At 42.3% G+C, this 13,984-nt stretch overlaps 1 protein-coding gene across 1 annotated transcript in view; it reads left to right on the top strand.

Moving 5' to 3' along the window:
* LOC137355739 (sodium channel protein 1 brain-like) overlaps positions 1-13,984 on the top strand; it is a 234,690-nt gene that overhangs the window by 204,534 nt on the left and 16,172 nt on the right. Inside the window, exon 24 of the mRNA XM_068021614.1 lies at positions 10,547-10,817. Coding sequence (XP_067877715.1) covers positions 10,547-10,817 — 271 coding nt within the window. The remainder of the gene's footprint in view (positions 1-10,546; positions 10,818-13,984) is intronic.

Genomic DNA, 13,984 nt, shown 5'->3' on the forward strand with positions numbered 1-13,984 from the left:
GTCCAAGTCCTACTGTATGCTGGCATTGGCTATTTCATTGTCTGAGAAAGTTGTTGAAGGAGCTAAACATTGTAGAATGTTTAGTGATGAGCCCCACTTACACATTTATGATGGAAGGAATGGCAATGATGAAGCACCAGAAGATGGTTAGACCAAGTGCTGAGGAATTCCTGCAGCAATGTCCTGCTCACAATTGTAAGAATGCAAAACAAGATTGTTTTCTCTGGCCAGAGGTACAACTTGCTTATCCTGATCTACAGCACACTATGCAGGTACTGATCCCAAACTGATAATACCACTCTGGTCTAACCTAACAGAAAACAATGTTCACTGGGTGCTAAAACCTGAGGCCTGCAAAGTATCACATTTGCCTATCACACCGTAATGAAGCACTTGTTAGGATAGAAATTATCTGGGCCCTGCTATGCGAAAACAGGGCATGCCTGAAGCAAGAAAACCAACCACCAATGGAAGTTGATCCTCAGGCCTCATCAGAAGCTGCTGATGCTGGTTGCCAAGCAACCCATCTGACAGTTGACACCAATTTCAGACCACTTTCTTCATCGGCAGTCCATGAGTAAGTTTGTGATCGAACGAGTCTCCTGTGGAGTCGAAGGAGCACTTCTCCCTCTTCTGGCTCCACAGGAAGACATTTCTTTAAAACAAACTTTAAAATCTTATGTTTAGTTGATGGTCACAGGGTCTGGTGAAGAATATCCATGTCTAATTTGTCAAAGACATTTTTTAACAGGCATTAGGACCCTAATTTATATGTTCAAATGGACGAGTGCCTGTTTTAGGTGTCCGCCCCCATGAATTTGGCAATGGGACCAACAGCTGCTCAGATTGGGCATAGGCCAGCTCACTGCTAAATTGATATGAAAAGCAGGCGCAATGTGTACAATTTCTATCCCATAACTCCAGCAAGAGTAGAATAGAAGTATTGCAAATTAAGTTGGGACCTAGATACGCTTGGCAACCTTGCTTCGGAGTTTCCAATAATAATGAGGGAATCTCTCAGAAAGTCTGTTGGGATCTGTAGTGGAGATACCCCCTGAGGTGCAATCCTGGCATAGTTGCTGCCCTGTTGATTTTCAGCCTGAATATTATTATGTCAATGAAATATGGAGAACTTTACATTAGTTATAAGAGGATGGGATATTTTACATCACAGTTGTAGTTGAATTGCATAAATGCCATTAACCATTTCTCTGGGAATTTCTCAACCTTCTGACAAATCTACATTGGGCAATTGGGAAAACCTCCACAGAAAGTCACACCATTATGTTTAGGAGAATCCGAGATGAACAATTCTGTAATAAGACTCATGGTGGGTGGCATTTATGTGTCATCCATTTAATTGTTTCATCTCTGTATGCTATGGACAGTGGTTACTGTGACAAAGAAATGGTAGGAAAATCTATACAGTTGCAATAGTGCTTAAATAAGTTAAGGTTAAATGCTGAATAAAATAGAGTTTAAAATGTGATGTAATGTACAAGCGTCAATGTAAGATCACAGTTATATTGCAGCCAGTGGAAAGCCAAAGTGAGACTATTTTTTCATTAGGATCTCCTAACACTTATTAGAATTCAGTAAGCAGAGCTTCACTCCCAAAGTATTCCATACATTTAACCTAACTGTTTCACCCAGGTGAAAAATACATTGCTCAACTGGTCTGTGATTAATTTGCTAAACTAGGAACATAGAGAAGGCACATATATCAGTTTATGGTATTTATGTTTTTTTGGGTTTTATGCTAAATATAAAAAATCGTAAGTGGCCCTTTCTCCCCTAAAATCAGGTGTGTGCCTTTATCTGCCCAATATCCAGGTAAACAACAACAAGATTCAGCAATTGAACAGTGAAATCTTACCACAGTACAATGGTGATTGGAATATGTCACATGCCATCACATGATTCTTCTCAACTTTGGTAGATAAATTGAATATAAGGTCTACCAGACCACCAGACCAGCAAAAAGGTTATAAGTGAACAGAATGTTATTTCATAGAGAACAATAAAATCATAGAGAATGGTTTCAGCAACAGAAGGAGGCCATTTAGCTTGTCATGTCCGTGCCAACTCTCTGCAAGAGCAACTCATCTCGTCCCATTCCCTGCCTTTTCCCCGTAGCCCTGCAAATTTTTTCTCTTCAGATAATTTGAAGGCCTCAATTGAATCTGCCTCCACCACACTCTAAGGCAGTGCATGCCAGATCCTAACTACTCGCTGCGTGAAAAAGTTTTTCCTCATGTCGTTGTTGCTTCCTTTGCCAATCACCTTAAATTGGTTTCCTCTTGTTCTGGATCCTTCTGCCAAGGGAACAGTTCCTCTCTTTCTACTCTGTCCAGACCCCTCATGATTTTCAACACCTCTCCTCTTCTCCAAGGACAACAGAACCAGTTTCTCCAACTTATCCACATCACTGAAGTTCCTCTTCCCTGAAACCATTCTCGTGAATCTTTTCTCTACCCTCTCTAATACCTTAACTTCCTTCTAAAGTTTGGCGCCCAGAAATCAACACAATCCTCCAGTTGAGGCTGAACCAGTGTTTTATAAAGCTTTATCATAACGTCCTTGTTCTTGTACTCTATGCCCCTTGTTACGGTCAAGTGAGGAGGGCTCGAAGGGCTTCCCTCTTTTCACTCTCCTTGTTTGGCTGCAACAGGTTTAATTCTTTCTTAAAGTGGATGTACTGGCCAATTCAGTAGGTATTTGATTATTTACGTGCTATGATCATAACAAGAACCAATCAGACAGGTTTTCTTGAGTTTAACAAAGAAAGAGGTTAGCTTTATTGTACTTAAGCTGAACTAATGAAAATAATAAACTGCACTCCAACTTTCACTCACACACGCACTAGATGTTTACATTCACACAAACAGGTTACAGAATGGGGAAAGGTAGATTGGTTGAGTTAGAGTCCATAGACAAAAAGGGGTATACAGTCTGTGGCATTTGGTGATTCAGCTGGCTTCTAGCTGAATTGGTGGTCCTGAGGCTTTATATTTGAAGAGGTAGATGACTGGTGCGGTGGTCTCTTGGAGATAGCGATGTGGATGATTTCCTCCAAAGGTGTTTCTGATTGGCGCCGGAGTATGCAAAGGTGATCAGTAAAGAGGCAGAGCTCGAAGCTTTTAAGCTGAAATGGGGAGGGAGAGAGAGACCCCCACTTGGGTCAGAGTCCAGAAGCTTCTCTTTACTGCTGTAGAAAACCCCAAGCGTAAAACCACAGATGGGGAGGGGCTTGCAACTTTTCTTTATTTGTTCAGGGGATGTGGGTGTCGCTGGCTAGGCCAGCATTTATTGCCCATCCCGAATTGTCCTTGAGAAGGTGGTAGTGAGCTGCCTTCTTGAACTGCTGAAGTCATTGGGGTGTAGATACACCAACAGTGCTGTTAGGAAGGGAGTTCCAGGATTTTGACCCAGCGACAGTGAAGGAAGGTGATATAGTTCCAAGCCAGGATGGTGTGTATCTTGGAGGGGAACTTGCAGGTGGTGATGTTCCCATGCATCCGCTGCCCTTGTCCTTCTTGGTGGTAGAGGTTGCAGGTTTGGAAGGTGCTGTCGAAGGAGTCTTGGTGAGTTGCTGCAGTGCATCTTGAAGATGGTACATATTGCTGCCATTGTGCATCGGTGGTGGAGGGAGTGAATGTTGAAGGTGGTGGATGGGGTGGCAATCAAGTGGGCTGCTTTCTTCAGGATGGAGTCAAGCTTCTTGAGTGTTGTTGGAACTGCACCCATCCAGATAAGTGGAGAGCATTCCATCACACTCCTGACTTGTGCCTTGGAGTATAATGTGGGAAAATGTAAACTTGTCCACTTTGGCCAGAAGAATAGAAAAGCAACATATTATTTAAATGGAGAGAGATTGCAGAACTCTGAGATGCAGAGAGATCTGGGTGTCCTACTACACGAAACACAAAAAGTGCCTTGTAGATGGTGGACAGGCCTTGGGGAGTCAGGAGGTGAGTTACGCACTGCAGAATTCCTAGCATTTGTTCCTGCTCTTGTAGCTACAGTATTTATGTGGCTAATCCAGTTCAGTTTCTGGTCAATGGTAACCCCCACAATGTTGATAGTGGGGGATTCAGCAATGGTAATGCCATTGAACATCAGGGGGAGATGGTTAGATTCTCTCTTGTTTGAGATGGCCAATGCCTGGCACTTGTGTGGCACGAATGTTACTCACCACTTAGCAGCCCAAGCCTGGATATTGTCCAGGTCTTGCTGCATCGGGATACGGGCTGCTTCAGTATCTGACGAGTTGCGAATGGTGCTGAACATTGTGCAATCATCAGCAAAAATCCCCACTTCCATCTTTATGATGGAGGGAAGGTCATTGATGAAGCAGCTGAAGATGGTTGTGCCTAGGACACTACCCTGAGGAACTCCTGCATTGATGTCCTGGGACTGAGATGATTGACATCCAACAACCACAACCATCTTCCTTTGTAATAGGTTTGACTCCAATCAGCAGAGAGCTTTCCCCCTGATCCCCATTGACTCCTGTTTTGCTAAGACTCCTTGATGCCATAACTCAGTCAAATGCTGCCTTGATGTCAAGGGCAGTCACTCTCACCTCACCTCTTGAGTTCAGCTCTTTTTTTCCATGTTTAGACAAAGGCTATAATGAGGTCAGGAGCTGAGTGGCCTTGGCGGAATCCAAACTGAGGATTAGAGAACAGTTTATTGACAGCCACTCAGTGATTCAAACATAGCAGGTAGCAGTATTTCTTCTTGCTAAAATAAAAAGAACAAGCAGTTCCCTTAAACTTCCTGGGTCTTGGTTCTTGCTGGGGAATGAGCAGGCATTTCGTCTCCCTCCTCACAGGCCTTGCAATGTAAGATATAGTGCTGCAAATTCAGTGGTCATCCTAAGCTGCCAGCAAAGTCATCTTTTTTATCTATTCTTTTTAAAATTTCTTCAAAAAATATAAATTCAGATCTCCAGTCAGTGTATTTTAAAAAATTATCATTCAACAAAGCAAGTTGGCTTGACACCGTATTTATAAAGCCCAGAATCCCATATGCTTTATTAACCACTGTGTCAACCTGCCCTGCAACCTTTAATGTGCATATATACCCCCAGGTCCCTCTGGTCATGCACTCTGTTAGAATTGTGCCCTTTAATTTATATTGCCACTCCTCATTCTTCCTACCAAAATGAATCACTTCACATATTTCTGCATTAAATTTCATCTGTCACTTGTCCGCCCATTCCACCAGCCTACGTCCTCTTGAAGTTTATCGCTATCTTCCTCACAGTTCACAATACTTTCAACTTTTGTGTCATCTGCAGATTTTGAAATTGTGCCCTGTACACCCAAGTCTAGGTCATTAATATATATCAAAAAAAGCAGGGATCCAAACACCAACCCCTGGGGAACCCCGCTATACACCTTCCTCCAGTCCAAAATACAACCCTCACAACTAATTTGTTTCCTGTCACTCAGCCAATTTTGTATCTATGCTGCTACTGTCCCTTTAAATCCATGGGCTCTAACTTTGCAGACAAACCTATTATGTGGTGCTTTATCAAATGCCTTTTGGAAGTCCATGTCCACCACATCAACTGCATTACCCTCATCAATAGCCTCAGCTATTTACAATCTATATTAATGATTTAGATGAAGAGACAGCGAGTAATGTATCTAGGTTTCTGATGATGCAAAGGAAGGTGGAAAGGTAAACTGTGGGGAGGACACAGAGAGGCTGCAAAGAGATATAGACAGGTTAAGTGAGTGGGCAACAAAATGGCAGATGGAGTATAATGTAGAGAAATGTGAAGTTATTCACTTTGGTCGTAAGAACAGAAAAGCAGAATATTTTTTTAAAGATGTGAAACTTGTAAGTGTCGATGTTCAAAGAGACTTGGGTGTGCTTGTACAAGGAATGCAGAAAATTAACATGCAGGTACTGCAAGCATTTAGGAAGGAAAATGGTATGTTGGACTTTATTGCAAGGGGATTGGAGTACAGGAATAAAGAAGTCTTGCTGCAATTGTACAGGGTTTTAGTGAGACCACGTCTGGAATACTATGTGCAGTTTTGGTCTCCACATTTAAGAAAAGAGATATTTGCATTGGAGTCATTGGCGAAGGTTCACTAAATTGGTCCCTGGGATGAGGGGATTGTTCTGTGATGAGAGGCTGATTAAATTGGGCCTATACTCTCTGGAGTTTAGAAGAATGAGAGGCAATCTCATTGAAACACAAGATTCTGAAGGGGCTGGATAGGGTGGACAATGCGAGATTGTTTCCACTGGTCAAGGAATCTAAAGCATGGCGGCACAGACTCAGGATAAGGGGCCGATCATTTAGGACTGAGATGAGGCGAAATTACTTCACTCAAAAGATTGTGAATCTACGGAGTTCTCTACCCCAGAGGGTTTTGGATGCTCCATCGTTGAATATATTTAAGGCCGGGAAAGACATATTTTTGTTCTCTCAGGGAATCAAGGGCTAAGGCAAGCAACAGGAAGCTGGAGTTGAAACCTAAGATCAGCCATTATTATATTGAATGGTGGAGCAGGCTCGATGGGCCATATGGTCTACTCCTGCTCCTATTTCTTATAATCAACCCTCTCTGCTACCTCATCAAAAACTCAAGTAAGTTAAACATGATTTGCCCTTAACAAGTCCATGCTGCACAGTGGCGCAGTGGTTAGCACCGCAGCCTCACAGCTCCAGCGACCCGGGTTCAATTCTGGGTACTGCCTGTGTGGAGTTTGCAAGTTCTCCCTGTGTCTGCGTGGGTTTTCTCCGGGTGCTCCGGTTTCCTCCCACAAGCCAAAAGACTTGCAAGTTGGTAGGTAAATTGGCCATTATAAATTGCCCCTAGTATAGGTAGATGGTAGGGAAATATAGGGACAGGTGGGGAGGTGGTAGGAATATGGGATTAGTGTAGGATTAGTATAAATGGGTGGTTGATGGTCGGCACAGACTCGGTGGGCCGAAGGGCCTGTTTCAGTGCTGTATCTCTAAAAAAAAAAATCCACATTTGTCCAAGGGACTATTTTGTCCCAAATTAACATTTCTAAAAGCTTTCCCACCACCGAGGTTAAACTGACTGGCCTGCATTTGCTGGGCTTGTCCTTACACCCTTTTTTGAACAAGGCTGTAACATTTGCAATTCTCAAGTCCTCTGGTACCACATCTGTTATCTAAGGAAGATTGGAAGATTATGGCCAGTGCCTCTGCAATTTCCACCCTTATTTCCCTCGGTATCCTTGAATGCATCTCATTTGATCCTGGTGACTTATCAACTTTAAGTAAAGCCAGCCTATCTAATACCTCCTCTTTATCAATTTTCAGCCCATTTTGTGCCTCAATTACCTCCTGTTTCACCATGACTTGGGCAGCATTTTCTTCCTTGGTAAAGACAGATGCAAAGTACTGAATCTGTACTTCAGCCATGCCCTCTGCTTCCATGTGTAAATCCCCTTTTCAGTCCCTAATTGGCCCCATTCCTCCTTTTACCATCCTTTTACTATTTATATGTCTATAGAAGACTTTTAAATTCCCTTTTATGTTAGCCACGAGTCTCTTCTTTGCTTCTCTTATTTGTTTTTTCACTTCCCCTCTGAAATTTCTATATTCAGCCTGGTTCTCAATTGTATTATCCACCTGACATCTGTCATATGCACCCTTTCTCTACTTCAGTTTACTCTCTATCTCTTTCATCATCCAGGGAGCTCTGCATCTGTTTACCCTACCTTTCCCCCTCATGGGAATGTACCTTGACTGTACCCAAGTTATCTCCTCCTTAAAAGCAGCCCATTGTTCAGTTACACTTTTACTTTCCAATCTTTGATTCCAATTTACTTGGTCAATATCTGTTGTCACTGTATTGAAATTGGCCCTCCCTCAATTAATTATCTTTACTCTGGATTTTCCATAGCTAACCTAATCCCTATGGTCACTGTCCCCTAAATGTTCCCCTACTGTCAATGGATTCCTTGACCCACCTCATTCCTTCAAACCAGATCCAGGAATGCTTCCTTCCTCATTGGACTGAAAACATGCTGATGTAGAAAATTCTCCTGAACACATTCTAGAAACACTTTCCCCTCTTTGCCTTTTACACTATTACTATTGCAGTCCCTACTCTGATAATTAAAATCCCTTAATATAACTGCTCTATAATTCTTGCACCTCTCTGTAATTTACTTACAAAAATGTTCCTATAGATCCTTCCCACTAGTTGGTGGCCTTTGGAATACCCCCAGCAATGTAATGGTACCTCGATTGTTTCTTAGCTCTAACCAAATAGATTCTGTCCTTGACCCCTCTAGGGCTTCCTCCCTCTCCAGCACTGTAATGTTCTCCTTAATCACTGCAGCTATCCCTCTGCCTTTCCTTCCTTCCCTATCTTTCCTGAACATCTTGTATCCAGGGATATTTAGTATCCAGTCCTACCCTTTTTTGAGCCAGGTCTCCATTCTCACCACATCATATTTCGACATGGCTATCAGCCTGCAGATCACCAACCTTATTTACCACACTCTGTGCATTCATATACATGCACAGTAAACTAATATAGATCTTATTACATTCCCTCTTACACTGACTACACCTAATGCCTTACTATTTCTTACTCTACTGCTATCTGTCTCTCCCAATTCTTTGTACACTTTGGTTTTTCTCTCTAAATTTACCTCCTGGTTCCCACATTTCTGCTAAGTGAAAATGAACAGTATTCAGCATAAAACATTACATCACCAACTTTGCATCATTCGTGATATATCAAAACAATAATGGCACTTCTCCATAACTACCTCTCCATGTTTATTGAACCTTGAACATGGATTTTCACTTATGTGCTGAAACAGAGTCTCTGACTTAGATCATTTGGTTGGAATCTGGCTGTAGACTGACTGATGTGCTCAGCACATGTAGCCCAATATAAACCCATAACTGAAAACCCCTGGCCATGGTACTCTCTTTCAAAAGGATTACAAAGAGTCAGCGATATTGGTTCCAACTCACAACTCCAACCTACGCCTTCATACCAGACTCAGGTATCAATCAAAGAATTACTACCCCAGACTGAGCCTGATTCTGTGATCTCTGCACAAATGGCCTGAAACCACCTATGAAGACATACCAGAAGAAAGGACATCGACAGATTTGCTTCCTTAGCTTGGCTGCCACTTAAGCAAAAACATAGAATATTTTGGAATTGAAAGAGGTAGCATGACCATTTAAACGCCTAACAAATTAAACACTCAATTATTCATCAGGAACTAATTTACATATGCAGGTTCATACAGATATTTCATTCAAGGTTTAACTGTTGGTCAGGACACTAGAAGTCCCCTACTCTTCTGTGATTAGTGAGAATGCAGACAGAACCTTAGTTTCATGTCCCATCTGAAAGATGGCACCTCCAACAATGCAGCACTCCCTCAGTACAGCACTGAGATAATGTGCTGAAATCCCAGATTCGGACTTGAATCAACAACCTTCTGTCTAGAGGCAAGAGTGCTGTCATTGAGCCAAGGCTGACACTGCACAATGGATGCAAATCATCTTAATATAGACAAATGTACATTCTGTCACAAATAGTCATCAACAACGGTACACTTTATATCCTCATTTGTTATGTTTGCCTGTATAATACAGAGCAAAAGCATTACCAAGCTGGAAAAAATATGGGCCGAGATTTAACGAGGAGGTGGCCCCTCCCATTGGCTGAAAAGTCGGGGCGAGCCTGCCTCCTGGAAGCCAAGGCTGTATTTTACCATCCTCAGCCACTCTAAGGCAGGATGTCCTGCCTCCAAGAGCAACCAGCCAATCAGAGGGCCGGCAGCTCTTCAGTCCCAGCAACGCCACTGGGAGGGATGGCCATTGCTGGGACTGCAGCAGTCCCCAAGAGCAGCAGCCATCGAGGAGGCCTAGTTTGCAGGTAAGTGTGGTTGGGGATCTCCCGGGCCAATCAGCCAGGCCCTGGGGAGAGCTTGGGGGAGTCGATCGTAAGAATAGGGTGGGGGGGTCTTGTAGTGTGGGGCGACACGCTGCTGGGGAGGCCTTCATGGGGCACAGGGTGCTCGATTAGGAGGGAACCCCCCCCCCCTCCCCACCGTGGCCACAGAGAGGCCGACAGGTTTTACTGGGTGGTCTCCCCAGGTGGCAAAGTGCCCATCTGCCACTGGTAAAATACCAGTAGTGGCGGGAAGAGGCCCTTAAGTGGCCATTAATTTGCAGTGCCCGCCACTTCCCCTCCACTGATAAACTACTAGGGGAGGCTGGCAGGCAATGGGTACAGTGCTCCCGCCCTCCCACCCGATTTTATGCAACACCCCCACCCCCACTTCCCAGCCCTCTCCTGGGGGACGGTGGGTGGGGGGAGGGGGCTGCTGCATAAAATTTCAGCCATGGAGTTTGCTTTATTATAGCCTGCATTTTGGTTGTGAGTTTTCTTATGTACTTGATGTTGTGTCACTTGAATAGATTGCAATTATTATAGTCAAAAATTGTTTTAAGTACGTAGCAGAGATTCATGTGATATTTTGTTACTAATCATTCATTTCTTTTCCCTAGAATAAGATACTTTTCAAGTTCTACAAGCTAGTGAGCCATAAATGGTTTGAACCATTCACCATTGCTTTAATAACATTGAACGTGCTGGTGATGGCATGTGATCATTATGGGCAAACGAAGATGTTCGCCTTAGTTTTAAATTGGTTCAACCTAATATTTGCAGCTCTATTTACAGTTGAAGCAATTTTAAAACTACTGGGTCAACGACAGTACTATTTCACTCAAGCCTGGAATATCTTTGATTTTCTCGTCGTCGTTCTTTCCCTTGTAGGTAAGTCCCATTTTACTGCTAATCTTTCTGATTTAATAAAATCACTAATGTAGCAATACTGTTTAAGAGAGGGAAGGAAAAGCAGCTTTGTAGAGAAATGCTCAAGTACAGTGCCAGGTGAATCAGCCAAGGAGCAACTTAGAATAAATTTTTGGAGATGCATATAGGGTGGAACTTCTTCTCCGCCACACCAAATATGCAAAGATCCATTTTAAGATCACTTTTTCATGATTGAATTTTTAAAAAATCAAAGCAGTGGCATTGTTAGTACTATATTTCCCTTTATTTGGAATAATATCTATTTAATCTTGTCAGTTATTTGCTAGATTCATTTTGTAAAATGCTAGTTTTACAATAATACTGAAAGAGCTTGTTTTGAAACCTTGCATTGAGTACCCCCATAATGCACATATAGCATTCTATAATGTGCAAGGTGACATCTTTCATTTATTTCAGATGTAGCTGATATTATTTTATTTATTTTATTGATGGGCTGAGCTGTCTGTAAATAATACCTGTTGTTTTTCGCCATGTGGTCCTTGCACAGCCTGCATACCAAAAAGCACAAATAACTAGCCATGGATGTTTCCTTGGTTCTGTTTGCATGATGAGAAAAGGATCTATTAATCTTTGTAAATCAAAGGCAACTTCATTTGGAGGAAAATAATCCAATCAATTAAGTTTATTTCTAAAACATAAATGTGCATCACTACAAAGGTCAAATTGTAGGAATAATTTTCTAATGCTGTTATCAGCAGGAGTCTTGCCAATTGGGAGCACATGTAGAAAATTTGGTTAATAAAAGCAAAATACTGCGGATGCTGGAAATCTGAAACAAAAACAAGAAATGCTGGAATCACTCAGCAGGTCTGGCAGCATCTGTGGAAAGAGAAGCAGAGTTAACGTTTCGGGTCAGTGACCGAAGAAGGGTCACTGACCCGAAACGTTAACTCTGCTTCTCTTTCCACAGATGCTGCCAGACCTGCTGATTAGAAAATTTGGTTACTTTATGTGTATGATTCTCTGCCCATCAATTTAAACAATCGCAAATTCATATATAATACTGCCTGAATTTCTCATATATATTTCTTGAGGGCGAAGCTCTGTGCTGGAAGTAAAATAGACCTTTTCCTTAATGTTGATAATATTGTGAATTGCAATCACGTTACTTTTTCTGTACCTTACATATGAATCTGTCCAATCTCTAATAACAATACACATTTTTTGTCTGTCCGGACTGTTTTGATTGGTCACTTTAAGGGACGTGTCTTTTGGTGGGTTTATTTGGTGGATGGTGCCTGGAGCATGTGGAGGCACATGTGGTGTGCAGAGGACTGGAGCATGTGATGCACCTGCGGCTGCCAACGGTTAGTGGCGGCGGTGGGGTGGGGGGCTTGATGGAGGACAAAAACAGCAGAAGGTAAGGGAAGCGCATCAACAAAGTTACCTTGGCTGCAGAGCTTGTTTCTGTGAGGAACGGCATGGAATGGGGATGGAAGGAAATGGGATGGGGATGGCATGGGCAGGATGGAATGGTTTGGGTTGGGAATGGCGTGGCAGGGGTGGCATGGGAGGGGTGGATGAGATGATGGCGTTGGTTGAGTGTGACACAATGGCAGAGACAATTATTTGATGCAGCTGATTATTCAAAGGTTAATCTTTGTACTAAAAATGAAGATTCACTAGATTTGAATGAAAATGTTTTAGAAAGGCTGTCAAGTGAATTAAAAGAATACATGAGCATTGAGTCTATAGACGAAGAAGATAACAGTCTGTACTCTCCAGGTTTTCTACACAGTCTAACTCCAATGGGCATGCCACCGCAGAAACTTAGACTCAAGAAAGGAGTGGTTATAATGTTGCTACGAAGAAGGACTTTGTCATGGAACAAGATTGGTTTTCTTCGATGATAGATGCTGAAATTGTAATGGGCAGATTTCAAGGAAATAGAGTGTTTATTCTTCAAATAGTGTTGAGCCCATCAAATGTAAACCTGCCTTTTCAACTCAGCAGAAAATAGTTCCCAATTCGACTTTCATATTCTTCGACTATGAACAAGTCATAAGGCCAGACTCTTGACAAAATTTGTATTCATATTCCTAGGCCTGTTTTTACACATGGACAGCTTTATGTAGCTTTTTCCAGACTGAGAAGTTTTGATTCTGTTAAAGTCCTTGTTGAAAGAATAACTAGAAATCAGAATACTTTAAAGAAGTACTGTTGCAATAAAGATACTAATCTGACTACAAATGTTTTGCGGGTCTCTGCTGGTTATAGTATAATCAGTGGTGGACCATGACTGGATGAGCTCTGAGTCTGATCCAGTAATACTGTTGCACTAGAATGCTTCCCACTCACTAAAGACCACAGAATAGCAATCATAAATTGTAGATCAGATAAAAATTAGAGTATCATTCCAAAATCAAGCAACACTGCATCCATGTCTCAATTTTATGCCATCATTCCTGCTCTTATTATGATAGCACTCAGTGGCGCAGTGGTTAGCACCGCAGCCTCACAGCTCCAGCGACCCGGGTTCAAATCTGGGTACTGCCTGTGTGGAGTTTGCAAGTTCTTTCTGTGTCTGCGTGGGTTTCCTCTGGGTGCTCCGGTTTCCTCCCACAGCCAAAACACTTGCAGGTTGATAGGTGAATTGGCCATTATAAATTGCCACTAGTATAGGTAGGTGGTAGGGGAATAGAGGGACAGGTGAGGATGTGGTAGGAATATGGGATTAGTGCAGGATTAGTATAAATGGGTGGTTAATGGTCGGCACAGACTTGGTGGGCCGAAGGGCCTGTTTCAGTGCTGTATATCTAAATCTAAATCTAAAAATCACTAACAAATCTTGGAGAATAACAAAAAATTTGATTTAATTAATGAAATTCAACAGCTTAAGATGAACATGATCTCTTCAGCCACCAGAGTCAATATGGACAAGTAGGATCTTAATAAATCAGTCTCCAAGTTAAAGATGATAAGGATCAGATCAATCATCCCTCACCCAATTTTTATTTGCTCATGTTTTGTTCTAGGAGTGCAATGGGAAACAAGAAGGCTTTTGCTGCTTCCTGGTCCAGCCTCATTCAGAATATTAATTTTATTCATTTAGGGAGTGCCCTTGCTGTCCCAGATATTCTGAAGCATGTATTAGGTCCCCCATGGCA

This window comes from Heterodontus francisci, chromosome 1 (assembly GCF_036365525.1).
Source record: "Heterodontus francisci isolate sHetFra1 chromosome 1, sHetFra1.hap1, whole genome shotgun sequence".
Lineage (NCBI taxonomy): Eukaryota > Metazoa > Chordata > Chondrichthyes > Heterodontiformes > Heterodontidae > Heterodontus > Heterodontus francisci.